Here is a 20998-nt window from a genome sequence, read left to right on the forward strand (position 1 = left end):
ACAATCACAAGGATCATATAGAGGCAGACAATGGCAAACTCCAGCACCAAGAGGGGGCAAAGACAGTGCACAACAATACAGGAAACAAACCCAATGACTTCCTCCTTTCCATGCCAAGCAAGTCTCAGCTGGCAGCACCCTTGGGAGGAAAGCTGGCATTATTTACAAGAAATTGGCATACTGTCCCAACAGACAAATGGATCCTGGACATTATAAACAGAGGCTACAGATTTCATTTTCACACTCTCCCAAAAATGAGAGGCATGCCAAACCTGCCACACAATCAAAGGGCAGAGGCACAACTACAAATTTCAAAGCTCATAGACATGAAAGCTATTCAAGAGGTACCTACTCACGAACAAGGTCAAGGTTTTTATTCCAGGCTATTTCTGGTACCAAGGAAAGGAACCGACTGGAGACCCATTTTGGACTTATCCATCCTAAACACATTCTTACTCGTGCCAAAATTCAAGATGCTCACATTACAGCAGCTTCTTCCCATGCTGGGCAAGGAGTTTTGGCTGGTAACATTGGACCTCAAGGAGGCATACCTGCATGTCCCAATCAGACAAAGCTGCAGAAGATACCTCAGATTTCTTGCAGGTTCAATCCACTATAAATTCTCTGCATTGCCCTTTGGCTTATCTACTGCGCCCAGAGTATTTATGAAATGCCTGGCATCAGTAATTGCCTACTGCAGACTTCAAGGGATACAAATTTACCCTTATTTGGACGACTGCCTGATCCAAGCGGACAGCAAGCACATACTTCTGGAACATCTGGCTTGTGCAACACAGTTACTGAATTCTCTGGGATACACAATCAACAAAGAGAAATCCTGGCTAACACCATCTCAGAAAATAACTTTCCTGGGTGCCAACTTGGACACAAACACTCAGATGGCCTATCTTACGCCAGAAAAACAGGGGCAACTAACTCAGTACTTCAAAATACTAGCAAATTGTACCAGGCTTACTGCAAGGAAAATCATGCAGGCTCTGGGCTTCATGGCATCTTGCATTCTTTTAATCCCATGTGCAGAATTGCATATGAGGAAACTTCAATGGTACCTAAAAAACCTATGGTCTCAACACAGCCACAATTTGGAAACAATAATACCAATAATTCCATGTTTGCAAAAGGAATTTCTATGGTGGGCCCAAGCATGTCAAATAAACACAGGTCTCCCATTCTGCAAGCCTCAAGCAAATCAAGTCATCACAACAGACGCCTCAGATTACGCCTGGGGGGCGCACATGACAGACAGGTGCATTCAGGGCAAATGGTCCCAAAAGGAAAAGCACCTTCACATCAATCAAAAAGAAATGCTAGCAGTGATAAATGCAATTACAGCTTTCAAGGACCTCCTGCATCCAGGACAATTATTGATAAGAACAGACAACACCACAGTAATGTGGTATATAAACAAACAAGGAGGAACACATTCATACCCCCTGTGCAGACTAGCCATGACACTTTGGAACTTGGCTCTGGAATGGCAGATCGAACTTCAAGCACAGTACTTGCCAGGTTTGGAAAACACGCTGGCAGACAATCTAAGCAGAAATATGACAGATCCACACAAATGGAAGTTGCATCCTCAAGTGTTTACAAAGATAATCCAAGCATGGGGGAGGCCAGACATAGATCTCTTCGCCTCCCACAGGAATCGCCAATTGAAAAGTTTTGTTCAAGGACCTTTCATCCAAAGGCCTGGAGAGTGGACGCCTTTCATTCAGTTGGACAGCATGGACAGTTTACGCTTTCCCACCTCTGCCTCTTCTGCCCAAGGTGCTCTTGAAAGCAAGAGCAGACAGACCAAGATGATACTGATTGCTCCAGACTGGCCAAGACAACACTGGTACCCACTCCTGAGGAGCCTAACACATACTCCTCCCTGGCCCCTACCTCTAATGCCTCTTCTGCTGACTCAGCACAGCTACAAAACTCTTCACAGTCAGCTGAAAACACTCAATCTCGCTGCATGGAAAATTCCTTAACACCACAACAGACCCTACTCCCCAAAGAGGTGCAGGATGTCATTTTGGAGGCCAGAAGGCCATCTACTAGAAAGGCTTACTCCGCAAAATGGAAACGTTTTTGCTCTTGGAATGAGAAAAAAGGCCAGGACCCTACAAAACTAAATTTGCCACAGGTATTACAGTATCTAGCTGAGCTGCTGAACAGTGGACTTTCATTTTCCTCCATAAAAATCCATGCCTCAGCCATTTCTGCAGAATTCAACACGGATCCACCCTTATTCTCTCACCCACTCTTAAGACAGTTCCTCAGAGGGGCTAAGAATATAAGACCACCAAGGAAACAACCAGTGCCAGCTTGGGATCTTAATTACATTCTAGAAAAATTAACATTGCCTCCCTTTGAACCAGCTGCCTCAACAGATTTGCAATATTTGTCCTGGAAAACAGCTTTCCTTCTGGCCATTACCTCAGCTCGTAGGGTTTCGGAACTACAAGCCCTCATGGCTGTGCAGCCCTTTCTCATCTTCCATCAGGACAGGGTTTCCCTTCGAACTAACCCGTCATTTATGCCTAAAGTGGTATCCAGGGTAGCTTTAAGTCAAGCCATACACTTACCTACCTTTTATCCCAATCCTCAAAACAAAGGGGAAAGGCTGCTACACTCCTTAGACATCCATAGACAGCTACGTTATTATTTGGACAGAACAAAGCCTTTCAGGAAATCAGAACAACTTTTTGTATCCTATGCTGTAGGAGCTCAAGGGAAGCCAGTTACCAAACAGACAATTTCAAAATGGATAGGCCACTGCATACGGTTTTGTTACTCCTATCATGGAAAATCTGTCCCTACAGGCATCAGATCCCACTCCACCAGGGCCACAGCTACCTCTACAGCCTTCCTCAGAGGAGTTCCTACCAAAGATATTTTAGAGGCAGCCACTTGGAGTTCTGTGCATACCTTCACAAAACACTACCACCTGCCTTTATATTCCAAAACTAGAGCAGGCTTTGCCACTGCTGTGTTGCAGGGCATTCTGGCTCATCCCAGATGTCCTTCAAGGATGCATCTGCAGTCTTAACAAATGGGTTGTCCTGTCGTCAGGCAGCCCTTCGGTCGGCCGGATTCCAAAGTCTGGGTCTGGCTTCGGCTGGTGTCGCACTTCACCCGACGTCATTGCGGCAGTTATTCGGGTATAAAGGCATCAGCCGACGCCATTTTCCTCAGTCTTTCTTGCCGCGTGGCGCCCGAAGCAGAAGCTGTTCGCAAGTGCCGGTAGGTCAGATCCAGATATTACTACTACCGAATACTACTTCGAAGACTTCTATAAAGCTAAGTACCCCGTTGGGGACTCTTTCTTGCCTCAGCCAATGTCAGAGAAAGTTAATAACTGTTTATCTTGTGGGAAACAAATACCTCATAAGGATTTCCACTCCTATTACATACATTGTTTAGGCCCAGACCACGATGTAGCAGCTTGTCTAGCCTGTGCTTCTTTTACCCGACGGACGCTTAGACGTCGCTCAGACTTTGCTGAACAGATTTTTGGCTCCGATTTTGCCTACATTATGCCGTCGGATCCTCCGACTACGCAAATAACCAAAACACAAAGAAAAGGACCGACATCGGTCCGCGGTTTCGGCCGAAACCGCGGTTAAGCAAACCACGAGTGTCTCGGTTTCAGCCGAAACCGAGCAAGCGGTTCTTTCTTCAGCCGAAAACTTGCCTTCTACCGAGGCCTCTTCTAACCTGGTAGAAACGGCTTCAGAAATCCAACCTTCTGTTGCGATTTCACAGGATTTATCAGACACCATTCCCCTAGATATTTCTACCCCTGCACGTGGAGCTGCTAGGCCTCCTCCAGCTATGTCTATTAAGGCCTTTGCCAGGGCTAAGGCAGCCAAAGCATCAAAACCTGTGCCTGCCAAGCCCCCCTCTCATAGGCCCAGCTCCAGTTCCCATATGCTGTCTTTGGCAGAGGATCTCATCTCCTTAATTCGTGGAGCCCAGCCTCATCCAGACAGGGCCTCTCTCCCTCCTCCAGAAAAAAGGCCTAGAGCAGAGCCCCCTGAGCCAGTAGCCACAGATGATTCCTCGGATGACTCAGATCATTCAGATCCTCCAGAGGCTTCTTATTCTCCTTACGAAGACTCTGATGCTGAGGAGTCCATCCCTTCAGCCTCTCCTCCTGAGGAATTTTCCTTTGGGGAAACCTTGCATGCTATGAGGGAACAATTTCAGTGGCAGGGCCAAGATTTCTCAGACTCTAGGAAAAGGCTTAGGACCTTTCTACACTTGCCACAGCATAGGCCTTTAGCTATACCTCCAGTCCTATCTGTTGTTGATGATGCATTTAATGATGTTTGTACTGCTCCTGATACTTTACATCCGGCCCCTGCTAAGCCCGATAGGTACTACAGGGTCCCGGACACTCATCACCACTTATATAAGGCTCCTTTTGCAGATCCAGAGACTATCTCCCAGGGCCCTAAAGCTGTAGCAGCTACTTCTAAAACCCCTCCCCTCTGAAAGGGATTCCAGGTCCTTAGAGAGATGGGGTAAAAAAGTTTACACCTCTGCTACTTTGTCAGCTAGAGCTTTGAACTGCCAATTTCATATGATTCAATATCAAGAGTTTATGCTTGACCAGTTGACTAAAAAACTGTCCTCAGAAGAATCTATAGATAAAAAGTATGTTCAAGAAATGTTACATAACATACAGCAGGTTAGTAACCATTCTTTAAAATGTGGCTATGATGCACTGGAGGCTTCCTTTAGATCAGCCATGACTGGCACAGTTATCAGGAGGCATGCATGGTTGAAAGAGCAGGCATTACCAGACCATGTCAAATCTAAGCTTTTGGATGCACCTATGGACAAGGTCAATTTATTTGGTGCCCCCGCACAGCAGGTTCTAAAAAAGATGGAAGAGAAAGCAAAATTTGTGCAAACGGTGAAGGATTTCTTACAAGTTCAACCTCCAAGGTTTAGCAGGAACTGGCCCTCCAAAAATTGGTCTTTTCCGGACACCTCTAAGGCACAAAGAGGCAGGAACAGGCGCTCTAGAGGCAGAAACCAATCCAGGGGTGCCTACAGGGGTCACCAGTGGCAGGGCAACAACCAGCGAGGCACGGATACAGCCACCACCACTACAACAACTCAATCACAGTGACTTGGCGGTGGCACCGCCTACCAGGGAGCAACTAGAAGCACCCTTAGGCGGAAAGCTAACATTATTTTCAAGAAACTGGCACTGCATTACAACAGAAAAATGGATTTTGCAGACTATAGACAAAGGCTACAGGTTCCATTTCCATACACTTCCAGGAAAGAGAGGAATGCCAAACCTACCACCTTCTCAAAGGGCAGAAGCTCTAAAACAAATATCTCAATTATTAAGAATGAGAGCTGTGGAAAAGGTACCATTTCTGGAGCAAGGGAAGGGATTTTACTCCAGGCTCTTCCTGGTACCAAGAAAAGAAAACAAATGGAGACCTATTCTAGACCTGTCCGCTTTAAACACATTCCTCATTGTTCCAAAATTCAAAATGCTGACCCTACAGCAGCTTCTTCCCATGCTGGGCAAGGAGTCTTGGCTGGTAACTCTCGATCTCAAGGAGGCATACCTGCACGTCCCCATAAGACCAATTTGCAGAAGATACCTCAGATTTCTTGCAGGATCAGAGCATTATCAATTCTCAGCATTGCCCTTTGGCTTATCTACTGCGCCCAGAGTGTTCACGAAATGCCTGGCATCAGTAATCGCGCATTGCAGACTTCAGGGAATTCAAATTTATCCCTACCTGGACGACTGCCTGATACAAGTGGACAACAAAAACAAACTCACAGAAGATTTACAAAGAGTCATCTACCTGCTGCAAGCCCTGGGATATACAGTCAATACAAAAAAGTCAAGGCTGATTCCATCCCAAAGAATAAACTTTCTGGGTGCAGAACTGGACACATCAAAACAAATGGCATTTCTAACTACAGAAAAGAAAGAGCAACTTCCTCTCTACTTCTTGGCATTAACAAAGCAGAGCCATCTAACTGCAAGAAAAGTGCTACAAGCTCTAGGCTTCATGGCATCCTGCATAATTCTGGTACCTCATGCCAGGCTGCATATGAGAAAGCTACAGTGGTACCTAAAGAATTTGTGGTCTCAGCACAAGCACAGCCTAGAAACCAAAATTCCAATAATCCCATGCCTGAAGCAAGAGTTCTTATGGTGGGCTCAGGCCTGTCAATCAAACACAGGACTGCCCTTCTGCAAAAGTCAACCAAGACAAACCATCACAACAGATGCCTCAGACCTCGGTTGGGGAGCACACATGATGGACAAGTGCTTTCAAGGCCTATGGACTCAAGACCAGCTGCATCTGCACATAAATCTAAAAGAAATGATGGCAGTAAAATTGGCAATCCAGGCATTCAGACCTTTTCTCCAAGAAGGCCAGTTGATGATAAGGACAGACAACACCACAGTTATGTGGTACATCAACAAACAGGGAGGCACACACTCATACCCTCTATGCCGGTTGGCACTGGACCTATGGAATGTGGCTCTGAGCTACAACATTCAGTTACAGGCAATTTATGTACCAGGGAAGGAACACATTCTAGCAGACATATTAAGCAGAACTACAACAGATGCCCACGAATGGATGCTGCATCCGGACATCTTCAGAACCATCACAAGAAAATGGGGATTACCACAAATAGACTTGTTTGCATCCCCTTTCAATCATCAGTTGAAGAAATTCTGCACAAGGACTTACCACCCACTTGCTTGGAAGGTGGACTCCCTATCCTTCAGTTGGAAAAACCTGACAGCATACGCATTCCCACCACTACCTTTGATGCACATGGTGCTTCTCAAAATCAAAGAGGAACGTCCGAGGATCATTCTGATATCCCCAGCCTGGCCAAGACAACATTGGTATCCACTTCTGAGGAGAATGTCCCGGGGACAAATATGGACACTGCCCCTAATCCCATTACTACTGACACAGAACAACTACAACATTCTGCATCCGAACTTAAAAACTCTGCAGCTAACTGCCTGGAACATTACATAACAGCAATTAACCCAAATTTATCCCAAAGGGTTAAAGACATAATCCTGGAGGCTCGTAGGCCTTCAACAAGAAAGAATTATGCAGCAAAATGGAAAAGATATCTCATCTGGAGTACTGCAAAGGGGCAAGATGTGACACTGGTGAACATAGCCAACATCCTGGAGTACTTGGCGGAGCTCTTCCATACAGGCCTGTCCTATTCCTCCATCAAGATACATGCATCAGCTATTTCAGCAGAGTACAGCTTGGATCCTCCTGTCTTCTCGCACCCTCTGCTCAGGCAGTTTCTGAGAGGAATCAAAAATGTAAAACCTCCCAGGAAACCTCCATTGCCCGCATGGGACTTGAACTTTGTGCTAGAAAAACTGACTCTACCCCCTTTCGAACCAGCAGCAACAGCAGAAATACAATACTTATCCTGGAAAACTGCTTTCCTGCTGGCAATAACTTCAGCAAGAAGGGTCTCTGAACTACAGGCATTAATGGCAGTGCAACCCTTCCTAATCTTCCAGCAAGACAGAGTGTCCATGAGAACAAATACTACATTTATGCCTAAGGTGGTATCCAGAGTATCTTTAAATCAGGCTATCCACCTTCCTACATTCTTCCCCAACCCACAGAACAGGGGAGAAAGACTCTTACATACCTTGGATGTACACAGGCAATTACGCTACTACCTGGACAGGACAAAAAACAATAGAAAAACTGACCAGCTTCTGGTAGCATATGCAGCAGGAAAGGAAGGAAAACCTATTTTTAAACAGACAATCTCCAAATGGATAGGAAATTGCATTAGATTTTGTTACTCCTACCATGGAAAGAAAACTTCAGAGAACATCAGGCCTCACTCCACAAGGGCTACAGCCACTACCACAGCTTTCTTACGAGGAGTGGCTACCAAGGACATTATAGAGGCTGCTCCTTGGACCTCCGTGCATACATTTGCCAAGCATTATAACTTACCTTTATACTCTAGATCCCGTGCTGGCTTTGCCACTGCTGTTTTGCAAGGGATCCTAACTACACCATAATCTCTTCTCATTTCCTCCTCCCCTAGTTTAGCTATGGTATTCTACCCATTTGTTAAGACTGCAGATGCATCCTTGAAGGACATAGTACAGTTTTGTACCTACCATAAATGTAGATGTCCTAGAGGAATGCATCTGCAGTCAGGATTACCCACCCTCCTTCCCCTCTGAGGTACTCCTAGGGTATTTGCCAATCTTCAGCTAGCTTGGGGGGGATCTATTATGGTGTATTTGTTTGTATATATGTACATACATGCTTATTTTATGTGTTTGCTCTCTACAATTTGGAAACTTTGGCATTTATCCAAATTTAGCCATCCAAGAGGGCACCTGGCATCTGGGGCAAGAAACACTGAGGAAAATGGCGTCGGCTGATGCCTTTATACCCGAATAACTGCCGCAATGACGTCGGGTGAAGTGCGACACCAGGGGAAGCGAGACCCAGACTTTGGAATCGTCGATCAAGGGCTGCCTGACGACAGGACAACCCATTTGTTAAGACTGCAGATGCATTCCTCTCGGACATCTACATTTATGGTAGGTACAAAACTGTACTTTCCACCTAGTGCCTACCATCCTGTGCGTAACTTTGGGATTCTACCCATCTGTGATTACTGCAGCTGTATGCACGATGAACATAGTACAGTTTTGTACCTACCATAAATGTAGATGTTCGAGTGCTAATACAGCTGCAGTACAGTTTTCCCTCCCTCCTTCCCCTCTTGGTAAAGGCCTGGGGCCTAACCCCTCTTCATACAACCTGATTGGGTTATCCTTCTATGGTATATTTGCTTGCAACTACTGATTTTTGATTATATTGCATGTATATAAATATAATTTATGTATTGCCTTCCTACTGGGGGCACCTGACATCTGGGGCAAGAAAGACTGAAGAAAATGGCGTCGGCTGTGTCTTATATACCCCTGCCTCACTGACGTCAGGAAAGAAAGCGACAGCAACCGACGCCGGACCTAGACTTTGGAATTCAGCCGACCGAGGACCTGCCTGACGGCAGAAAACCCATCTGTGATTACTGCAGCTGTATTAGCACTTGAACATCTACATTTATGGTAGGTACAAAACTGTACTTTTTTAGGACAGCTTGCAGGTTTGCTCTTAAGTAGGAGCATTGTTTTTCCTGATAACCAGGCTTATGTCTTTTCAGGGTGCGCATGTAAATAGTTCTTACTCATGGCTAAATCTTCATACAAAGATGTTAATACTTTTAGCCAGAATTTAGGTACTTCATCTGGGCCTGGGGTTTTCCAATTAGGAGCTTTTCTGAACTTTGATTCAATCTCTTTGGCTGTTACTTCATCCCATTTCATATCCTGTACATTTGAACTTCTTATTCTTTATTTTACTTTTTTACTTCTGTCCATTTAGAATTTCTGCTGTGTTCCACAGGATCTTTGTAGATGTTTATCCAAAATGTATCTATTTGTTCTTTTATTAATGGTATTTCAGTTAATTTTGCCTTGTTTCCCAGTTCTCTGTAAAAAAAAAAATTGGGTCATCAGTAACTTGCTTATTTTGTAAATTTTCTTTATATTTATTTACATAATTTCTAAGTTTTTCTTCTTGTGGTGATATTTTTAGTTTATTATTTGCGGTAGTGCACGATATATTCTAATTTGTTATAATACTGCGTATTACTTTTATCATCTGTGTCTTTCTGAGTATTTTTGTTGATCTGTTCCTTCTACTCTTCTAACAGTGACACTTCTTGTCTTAATTTGCTTTAAAGTTTTTCTCTATTCAGTACTTTTATGATGGCATTTGATTTCTCCCATTCCGTTCCCTTACTACCCTGTGTTCTTGTGGTAAGACTTGCTGCAAAGTAATATATCCTATTTACTTCTGTTATATTAGCTGAATCTCTATTGACAGTCCTAATCACTGTTCACTTGTTTTGTCAAACCTCTAACTTTCTTTTATTGACCATCTGTAGAATGTTTCTTTCATTGATCTTAATATGTCTGCCCACCTCTGTTAAATCAAGCAACTCTTCACTTAAAGCATTTTCTTCTAAACTGAGGGCACACAGTCTTTGGTTCTCCTTTTCCTGCGGGCATGCTATAGAAAGTTCCAGAGCATCTTCCTTTGCCACGTTCACTTCAGTTTCACCCTATGTCATTCATTGCTCTTTTATATGGGAACTCACTGACTGGCCTATCACTCCACAACATTAACTGTGTCAGAGTTGCCACAGTTTCCTGTCCCTTCCCTTGCTGTCCAATTTCAACTGAATGTTTGTACTGGTTTCCTGTGGAGGGCTCCAAAGTATCTTCATATGGTAACTGATCAGATGCTTCCTGCTCCACTGGTGGGTGTCTATTACTCTATCCCGAGTTAAATTTTCTACACTAAATCTTTCGCTTCACAGGTAATCCATAACCTCAGTTTCTATTACTTTAACTTCTCCATTACTAATCCTCTTTTCCGCTTTGTTTTCTTATTTTTTGTACTGTAAAATTTTCCTTGTCCAGATGCTTTTGCCTGTATTTCTCTAAGTATTTTTGGTGCTGCTCTTTTTGTATTGATTATCTTTGCTTTCTCCTTTGTATAAATATTGCACCATATTAAATCTGTTTTTCTTTCCCCTACCCATATTTCATCTTCAGGTATTTCCTCCTCCTGTTTCCTCTTACTTTGGGGACCTGTTGTTCCATCATGCTGTGATATAACCCATGTTAGACTTTCTACACTAAAATCTTTACTTTGCAAGCATTCCATAACTTCAGCTTGTATATATTTTTTTTGTTTCTACTTGACTAATCTTCTGTTGTACATTCCCTCTTTCTGCTCTGATTTTTTTATTGTGAAATTTTCCATATCTGGATGCTTTGCCCTGTAGTTATCTTCAAATATCTTTGGGGCTGCCTTTTTTGTATTAATTAATTTGGCTTTCTACTTTGCGTAAATATTGCACCATATCAGATCTCTCTTTCTTTCCCATGTCAATATTTCTTTTATACCTTTCAATGTCTGTAGATTTTGTTCTTTAAATTTTCCTACTTCCTCAGTCAATTCTTTTTTTCAAATGGCACAAGATTTATTGGTCTATATAGTGTTTTTCATGGATTTGTTGTATTAATGAACACAAATTTACATTTGAAACGTCTGACAATTTTTCTTGTGGAAGTATTTTTCTTTCCTGTAATCTCTCTCTTAATCTTTTCATATATCTTCTTGCATAATAGTAACAATACATAATTTTTTTATCCTCAATATTTATTTTTATTTTTAACCTACATCTCTCTGTGATATATGCTTTGTAAAATGCAGTCTATATATCAGTGTTGTGCTGGTGAGATTTTGTGAAAAACAGGGTCCACCTCATGGAAGTACTCACCCAGACTTAAGGATGAGTTCAATTCCAGCAGTAACTACTCTCCTTTGTTTGCTGATTTATTATCTCTCCATTCAGACTCTTACCTTGCTTTTTTAGTTTCTCCAAATCATTTGGGTTTCTAATACCATGACGGGAATGGACCCCATTCCTTAGTCAAAGTATGATTAAATGTCATGAAATTAGTGTTGTTTCAATCTTTTATTTAGCCAGAAGTGCTCTTCGCAGCAACCGCGATGTGCCCAGTAATAACTCCTTCTGCAGTTCGTACGGAGTTACGTGTATCGGTAACATATCTAAATACGATTGTAGATTCATTTTTTATAAGACCTGTTGCTCCTACTGCTAGTACTGGAACTGTCTGGTTATCTTGCTTCCTTACCTTGCCTGTGAGAAGGCTCTGGTGGTATATCAGGTCTACTGAGAGCCAAGTCTAGCAGCTTGTATTAGAGATGATTCCCATATTTCCCTGCACATCCAGGGAGTTACAATGATGTCCCAAACAAGTCAAGCAAAATATCAGAGTCCTGTTCATTCAGGAAACGCCCAACCAGACTCTGACATCACTAGCTTTATACCTGCCTTGGGGACTGTTAACTTAGAAATTCATGGTGCAGGGAGTATAGACTACAACCTAGAAGAAGAAGCACATAAAAAGAGGTGATGGTATTGAGTCAGGCTTTTAAAGTTCTCAAATATTTGTGGGCAGAGGGTTCCTTCAAGCAATAGCAGACAACACTACTGTTGTGTGGTATATCAACAAGCAGGGAAGGGATATTTACCCTTTTGCAAGCTTACTGTGACTGCCTGGAAACTAACCCTACAGTCTCATGTGACTGTAAATGCAGTGTGCTTACTCTTTCATTAGAATACAGGGGGAGATTTACCTCACTGAAGATGTAGAGAGTTGAAGCCCTGACTTACAGCCTTGATGACCCAAGTTCATGCTTGGGTTCTGGATGGTACAGACAGAGGGGATGAGTATTGCTATCCTGCGGAGTTTCTTTGATGAGTTCTGGTGGAAGCTGGTGCTCAAAAAGGAAGCCAAGTCTGGAAGATGCAGGAAAATATGAGTAGGCATGCGTGCTCTATGGTTCAGAGACAACATACTTTCTTAAGCTGCTCATCATTGCCACTCATTCTCATGTGCAGGCACAGTGACACACCAGGGGGTTGATGTTAGGCTTAGAAATAAAATCTTGGTTCTCTTCAGCATAATGACTCTCCTCCTGGTAGTGCAGCATCACCCACAGGGATGCGAGAAGTAATAAACTGTGAAGCAGTGCCATTCCCTTGGGGAATGAATGCGCTTTTATTGTCAAAAGTCGTACCCGTCAAAAAAATACAGTGGTGGATCATTTCAGCAGGTTGAAGACATAGCCCCACAGATGGATGTATTAAAAGAGCTGATGAAGTTAGCTACCATAATCCTATCTATCCAAACGGAATTGGTTTTCATTCTGGTGCCTGGGAAGGAGTCAGGACACTACATCAGTGTCTTTGATTCTCCAGTGTCTTAGTGAGCTCTTACATGCAGGCTGGCCATGCACTTGTATACTTAATAGCAATTTCAGCCTGTCTGCCTTAGGATCCACTCCTAGCTAGCCTATTACCAGTCAAACATGTCTTAAAGGGTCTAGTACACTTGATACCACTGGGAAAGAAAATTGGTCCTGTGTGGAATCTGAACTGTGTCCTAGAAAAATTAAGAAAACCACATTTTGAGCAGAGATAACTGCCCTACATGTGGCAATTTCTTCAACTAGGAGTGTCACAGGTTCAAGCACTGATGTGCAAAGAACCTTTCTTAGTAGTCCATAGGGTCAGGGTGAGTCCAAAAACATCAGTTATAATTTATTATGTAGCCTTCATTTTTGGCAGTGTTGAAAGGGTTTAGAGAGCTCAGCTTTCTCACTGGTTAATATGAAAATGTCAGGCTTGAGTTTCTTAACTGTTTGCTGTTATTATTCCTTAAGAAACATCATTTTTTTTGCTGTTAATTCAGTTTTCATAAACATGAATAAGTTGGTAGACATTTTTATATACTGTGCAGAATGAAAAAATGAGAGTTATGTAACAGAAAAGCAATAAAAGTAACATTAATAGAATGACTTTTGATAAATGTTGTCGCATCACACACGAAGTATACCCGGTCAGATAATGCGAGTCAAACCTGTTTTATTTAATCTGATTAGCTTCTCTAACACTAAGCTACAAGGTTAAGAAAAAGTAATAAATATGAAATGAAAGTTAGCATAAGGGTTATATAACTTCGAGTCAAAGATAGTTTCACAACATATAGTCATAGCTTGCCTGAATGATTAAAAAAGCCATCCTTCATATTAAGGAATGTGATTTTTGTTGACCAATGCAGCAGTTGGAATTTTTTTGATTGCAGACTATGGGTCTCCACAAAGTAGTTAATGTTGAATAGTTAGATACCTGAATATTCTAACTTAATGCTGACTGCCACATTTCTTGTAGCTTTGTTAGAAAGCATGAAAGAATCTTGTCATACACTCTAATCCTTGAGTTAAAAAATCACAAATCAAACCCTACTGACCTTAGCATCTCTTTCTTTTTGCAGTTTTGTTATGGCTGTACAGTTTGTATTTGTATGTCTGCGTCCCTTATACACTTGTACTGCACACATCCAGAAAACAATGGAGTCTGATCCTCTAATGCTGTTTAGTATATTTCTGTATCTTTTAGAAGAGGGATTTTCTTTTGTCACTCTTTTGGCCATGCTTCAGTCTGTGGATAAGCACACTACTTTCTTTTTTTTTATTGTATCTGGACAGTTGCGAAAGGGCTGTTGTTGACTTGGCTGCTCCTGATTAGATTTCATAATTCCCTAGCAAGTGCCTTAATTCATGTAATGAATTACGTTATCAAGGCTTCTTATTCAAAGCTTACAGGATTTTGTTGTGCCATGCCAGAGCCTGCCATTTGTGACAAGATAGCTTTTCTGTGTTATGGAGGAGAGAAGTTTGTCCTTGCCTTCCCTCCATTAGATCTTATTCAGAAGGTTTTGCTCATAGTGCAGAAAGAGACACTAAAAGGGATCCTTACTGGAGATTGCTACTGAACATGCGGTCGCAGTGGTTGCTTAACCATTGAACTCGACATTCCTTAGTTTTTAAAATTATTTTTCTGAGTTTTTAGGGAGTGTGTTTATGATTAAGTGCCTAAAAGGTCAATTAGAACTGCTTGGGGCAATGTTGTGGTTTCATACCGGTGAGAGTATTAAAATCTGAAGAGGAATGTGGGCAACATTTTCCAGGCTTCACTGATTATATATGTGAAAGCCATTGAACTTGTCTTTACATAAGTGTTTCTTTTCTTATAGTGAAGATACTGAGCCTTTATCAGACAGTGGAGAAGGGAAGAATGGAACACCTCAGGACATTCTGGATGCTAACTTCATTCGAAAAGTAGGGGCATTTGTGAACAAGCCTTCCAGTCAGGTAATGTTTGTCAAATCTGTTTAATTTATCCAGTCAGATTATCTGATACTGATGTTGAATTTACAAAAACGGTTAGTTACTACAAGATTTTCCGTTGAGTTTCGTATTGTTTTGCTGGAAAGCCACTAACAGGCAGCTTGTGTCAAACCTGTTTTTTCATTTTATCAGATTCTGTCACACTGAAATTCATCAGAAATACCACTGCTATGGTACAACTCTCTATACTTAGCATGCGGGGGGGGGGGGGGGGCATCCATCTTCCAAACTTGACTTCTACAGCTGCAGAAGATAGTCTCTTCCTCACACCCAGGACATCAGCATGTCACTCAGTAGTGAAGGGAGAACACATTATACTATTTCATTGTTTGACATAATGAGTGTTCAAGCTCCTTCCAGGTGACCTCTAGAGAATGGGTTACAGGCTGGGAGAATCATTTCAAAGTCTTTTTTGTTTGTTTTTTTTTGTTTTGCTGTGGTTATTCCAAATTTATTGGGAGATTTATTTCCAAGGTTGATGTTCCCGAAAAGATCACCACCAATTGTGGCTGCATGAGAAATATTTCTCCAGACCTTAACATCTTCAGTACCTTTATCTTCTAGGAGAGAGTCATCCATTTTTTAATGATGGAAGCACTGTTCGATGTAGCTTTGTTTCACTGTGCATAACTCTCCAGCCCTTCTTAGAGCATTAAGTATTTCACTCTGGGCCATGAGTCATATTCCTCTTTTCCAGGAGAAGAACCATTTACTAGAAAAGTTAAGTCTAGAACATTGCCAAACGAAAAACACTGAAATAGAAAAGTGGAAGTAAAAAACATTGTTAATCATGCAAGAGTCTACAAGGATGCAGCATGTGCTGTATCCAAGTTTGCCAGTCATGCATAGGTCTTACAGCCTCAGTCTCTTACAGATACAGCTTAATCTGCCCCCAGACCCATTGCCTTCAGTTTTCACGTCCCTATCTGCTTTATCCCCTGAGACAGGCAGTGTGATTTCTGACTTTCTGTTGAGCAAAATCCAGGTCTGTTTTTTTCTTCCTTGGCAACATCTGCTCTGCCATTACTTCATTGGTCCATTGATTCCCAATGGGCAGCTACTGATTGCAGGAGGCCATCTCCCAGAAAAATGTCAAGATTTTCTGTATGCCTTACCCTTGATTACCCCCTAACCCCCATTACCACTGATGTTCTTCAAACTGATCACTGCTGCTGTAGCTTTAGCTATATGCATTATGTCCTGCATAAGATATAACTGCTGGACTGTTTCCAAAGCTGTAGAGCACTTTCCATGTACCCAAACCATTAGTCAGTTTCAGCTGAGTTGTCTAAAAAGTCAGGTTTGGGTGCCAAGCCTTTGTGAGCTTTCCTGCTGCTAAGAAGAGCCCTCCTCTGCTAGCCTTCAAGTTTTGACAGTCGGCTAATGCTGGGTGTAAAAAGTTCCCTTCAGGGAAAAAGCTTCCACATTACTTTTTTGCTTGTTTAATTAACTTTTTTGTGAAAAAGAAGTACTATTAAACTAGGAAAAAAATATTCTCTTTGATTGTCTCTTGACATTTATGTACTTTTAAACAGGAGTGCACTTTTTTGCTTTTGTGGTTAAAAAAGTTTTATGTAACAAATTTTTTTTTTGTGGATGAACTGTGTTTATTTTAGTTTTTGGGAGTGAAGAAAGTGTTTTAAGTGCTCTTTTCCCTAGGACAAAAGTTTTTTTTTTTTTTTTTGCTTGCTAATTTCATGCGTTACTGACTACTGCTGCTCAACGTCTCTGAGAAGCGAGCACCATTTTCAGCTTGATCACAAATCAAACTTTTAATTCCTTGATTGTACCTTCTTCCAGCCACAGAAACATTTTGTTAAGCAGCCATTGCCACCACAACAGGCTGGTAATTTGCCTCATCTGCAGGTGGGTGACTTTGCTGTGGCCAAAGTTGTTTTTTCACACCACTCATCTTTTTCTTTGGATCCCTGTGATGTAGTCTATACAGCCACCAAGGGCCAGGGGTTAGCCATATCCTCTGCAACTGTAGGAGGTCCTCTAAGTGGGCAAAGGAGAGCCACTCTTGTTTGAAATGTGTTTATGACTCGCCAGATACTACTTCCAAGACTACTGACACTGTTTTAAGGAATTTCCCCTGGCTTCATTGTCAGAACCTCCCAGATGATGTCAAAAGTGAAGTTTTGTATTCTGCTTTTGATAGACATTTAGATGTAATGCAATCCTATCTCACCTACATTCATAACTGATGGGCTCCAACTCGGCCGATACACTAGCACGAAGTCTCTCATTGGCTGGGCCAACCCCCGTATCCCAAGATGCACCACGCCTAAACCCCCCAATCTCGTTTGCCGCTTCTGAAGTAACGACATGGTCTCGACTTGGCTGTGGCTAAGTACCCTTCTTTTTGGCCTTTTTTGGGTCGTTTTTGCTCTTAGCTTAAACATTTTATAACCAAACAGCTATTTTAATAGCTATCTTCGTCTGTACTACCTTGTGATTGGCTGTGTTTGTTTTTGGTGTTGTGTGATTCCTTCTGTTTGGCGGGCTAGGCCCGTTTGAGTTAGAGGGCCTTTGCCCTATTTCTTGTCGAGCGTTTTAGTTAGAGCTCTTCCCTCCCTTCCTTTCCTTGTGTTTCGAGTGCTTTGTGGGTCATGTCTGGCAAAGAAAAAGAGCATAAGCCGTCAGGCTTTAAAAAATGTTCGAAATGTGGCTACAAAATGTCGTTAACAGATGGTCATGCCATCTGTGTGTATTGCTTAGGGGCTAAACACTTGCAAGAATCTTGCAGTGTTTGCCATGCCTTTTCCTCTCGTGTACTACAGGAGAGAAAAAAATAAGTTGATCTTGAAAGGTTTATTAAAACCAGCCTTTGAGGAAACTTTATCTTCTTCTCCCTCTTCGAAATCGAAGAAAAAGAAGTCTTCGGCTCCGACAAGTCTGTCAGAGCCGCCTGAAAAAAGAACTAAGTCTTTGTCCTCTTCCTCGGCTCCACTGATCTCGGAGCCGCAGGATAGAGGATCTATGTCTGGGTCTTCTTCCTCTGCTCCAATGGTCTCGGAGCCGCAGGAGAGAAGATCTAAGTCTCGGTCTCCTTCCTCGGCTCCATTAGTCTCGGAGCCACAGGTGAGTGTTTTGGCACCAGGGTCGGTTTCTTCCACTCCTAAACCGTCGGCGCCGAAGGGGGTCTCAGTTCTAATCGAGTCATCCTCGGCTCCGATCCTTCTGGAGCTGATTAGGAGTTGACATTCCAGCATTGCCTCGGAGCCGGTTGAAAGAGTTTCTCACCCCCCCCCCCCCGTCTGTTTCCCCCAGGTCCTCCAGGCTTTCAGATTCTGATTTAGATAGGGTGGTCCAGAGGCTCCTCCAGTCACCTGTCTTATCTAAATTATTTTCAGCTCCAGCCCAGCAGCCGGAACCAACCATTTTGATTCTTTTTCTTCCTCCTCCGACAACCCTGGTGTCATTGGAGACTGGGTTCGCAGAGTCAGGTGAGGTTCCTGAGTCGGTTCCGAGACCCACTGCCAGTCTGTCGGCGCCGTCTTCAGCTCCAACCTTTTCTGTTCCTTCCAGGGGTTTCGGTTCTCGGGTGTTCTCGGATGAGCCCGAGGGGGATTTCTCGGGGCTTTTGGTTTCGGCCCCGAGTCTCCCCCTTGGCGCCTCGGCTAGGGGGACACTGGTCATGGTCTCGCAGGCGGGCCTTTCTTCATATTCTGGTGGACCCGTCTTCGAGGCTATGAGGAGTGCACTAGACAAATCTCTAGTGACTTCACCGGAATCTGCGACTCCTTACCTAGACACGGCAACTAGAGCTTCTGGTGCCCCCCTGTCTTCCCCCTTTTTCCGAGGAGCCTTCAGAGTCTTTGCCTGAAGAGCCCCCCAGGAAAAAGTTGTGCAAGAGGAAGCACATAGACTCCCCAGATGAGTCTGTCACCTCGGACACCGACCTTGATGATGCGAAAGTGTCCCCGAAGTCGTCCTCTGACGATGTCTCGTTCTCCAATGTCCTGGAGATCTTGAGACAGAGTGGTGACTGGCCGTCCAAAACCCCTTCCGCGGAGGAGTCGGTCTTCCTCAAGGCCTTCGGAGCCCAACCCTCCGCCTCCTGGGTATCTCCACCCTTCGATGAATTACTGGACCTTATTTGTCGATGGGTGTGGGAGCACCCTGACTCTGTGGAGCCAGTTCCTTCTCGCCCCAACAAATTTTAATCCGCACCCCCTGGCAAGGAGATTCTAACCAAGGGAGTTCCAGTGGATGCCATGGTGGTGGCGTCTGCCACCCAGCAGGATGTGGCAGAGGCATCTATGTCTATCCATCCTCCTAACAAGGAGTCCAGGAGCATTGATAGGTACGGGAAGGGTACCCTGACTTCAGCGACCTTTACCCTGTGGTCGCTGAATTATTTGTATCATTTTACGAGGCTCCAAAGGGATCTCATAAAGGAGTTGGGAGATACCCTGTCGGGTAACGTGCCTGAGGCGTTGACACAGTCTGTCAATGCCCAGCTGTCTACCCTTTCGTCGATTTGTTGACTCATCCATGAGGCTCATATCGTATGCAGCCAAAGGGGCGAGTAGGGCAGCGAGTTCAGGCGTAGCCCTTAGGAGGCAAGCCTGGGATGTGCTTGTGTCACTTTGCAAAGGCTTTCAAGTCTTCTTTCACAGATGCTCCATTCGACAGGTCCTCTCTCTTTGGACCCAAGGTAAAAGACACACTCACTAGATGCGAGCAGGAGGGCAAGACTTTGTCTGCCGTTGGGGCCTGTTTTTCACTTCCTTCGAGACCTTATCCCAAGGCGTAGAGGGGAGGAAAGATGTGGTTCAGAAAGTCCCAAAAGTCTTTCCCTGCCCATCAGAGTGACCCCCTTTCAGAGGCAGAGGAGGGGGGAATTATTCTGGAAGATGTCGCCCTAGAGGCTGCGGAGGCCCCCGCAACACAGGAGACCGCGAATCCTTTCGTGGTTCCTCCTTCCAACGTCCCTGAGGGGACTGCCCAACTGTGCGTCTCTGGAGCTAGTCGGGGGTCGATTTTCGGAGCATCCAAGGGCCTGGGGTTCCATCACTCAGGATCAGTGGGTGTTTCGTATCATCGCCGGAGGTTACACCATTCCCTTTATCCGTCCCCCTCCACTGTCAAGGAAAATCCCAGACGTGCCACCCAGTCATCGGGATCAAGCAGCCATAGAGGTCGCAAAGCTGCTCGGAAAGGGAGTCATCCAGCCAGTTCCCGCAGACCAGACCGGATTAGGAACTTAAAGTTATTTTTGGTGCTGAAAAGAACAGGGGACTTGAGACCCATTCTGGACCTCAGCCACCTAAACCGCTTCGTAAAGAAGTCCAAGTTCCGGATGGTCACGTTGCAATCCATTTTCCCATTGCTGGAAAAAGGAGTATGGATGTGCTCCATCGATTTCAAGGACGCCTATTATCACATCAAGATAAACAGGGCGTCCAGGATACATTTACGCTTCCGCCTAGGAGCCAGTCACTTCCAGTTCGGAGCCCTGCCGTTTTGTCTCGCCACAGCCCCCAGGGTGTTTACCAAATGTCTGGCAGTGGTGACGGCTCACCTGAGACATCTGGGATTGCAGGTGTTTCCGTATCTAGACAACTGGCTCCTCACCGCCCCCACCAGACATCTTCTTATTCAAGCCGTGAGTGCTACCATCGAATTAGGACATCTATTAGGAATTACATTCAACTGGGAAAAGTCTGTATTGCTGCCATCACAGTGTGCCTTTATAGGCGCAGAGCTAGACTCTGTCGAGATGCGAGCATTCCTTCCAACAGAGAGGATAAAGATACTACAGAACCAAGTCCTAGCCTTACTACCCCGAAGCAAAGCCCCAGCCAGGATGGTCCTTCAGCTTTTGGGGTCGATGGCAGCCACCATTCTTCTGGTCCCTCTGGCAAAATTACACATGCAAATTCTCCAGTGGCACTTGTCGACCCAGTGGTCATACCAAGATCTGCCCTTATCCTACCCGATTCTCATTACGGATACCTGCCGGCGAGATCTTCGTTGGTGGCTCCTCTCCTCCAACTTGAACCAGGGGTGACTCTTCTGCCCCCCTCCCTCATTGCCACAGTGACCAC

The 20998-nt window shown here is 44.0% G+C and overlaps 1 protein-coding gene across 2 annotated transcripts in view; it reads left to right on the forward strand.

Moving 5' to 3' along the window:
* ATG13 (autophagy related 13) overlaps positions 1-20998 on the forward strand; it is a 1186869-nt gene that overhangs the window by 861414 nt on the left and 304457 nt on the right. For both annotated transcript variants that reach the window (XM_044082606.1, XM_044082607.1), the window contains one exon: positions 14789-14906. In XM_044082606.1, coding sequence (XP_043938541.1) covers positions 14789-14906 — 118 coding nt within the window. The remainder of the gene's footprint in view (positions 1-14788; positions 14907-20998) is intronic.

The sequence above is a fragment of the Protopterus annectens genome, chromosome 9.part0, assembly GCF_019279795.1.
Source record: "Protopterus annectens isolate FY-2018-M chromosome 9.part0, PAN1.0, whole genome shotgun sequence".
NCBI classification, from domain to species: Eukaryota; Metazoa; Chordata; order Ceratodontiformes; family Protopteridae; genus Protopterus; species Protopterus annectens.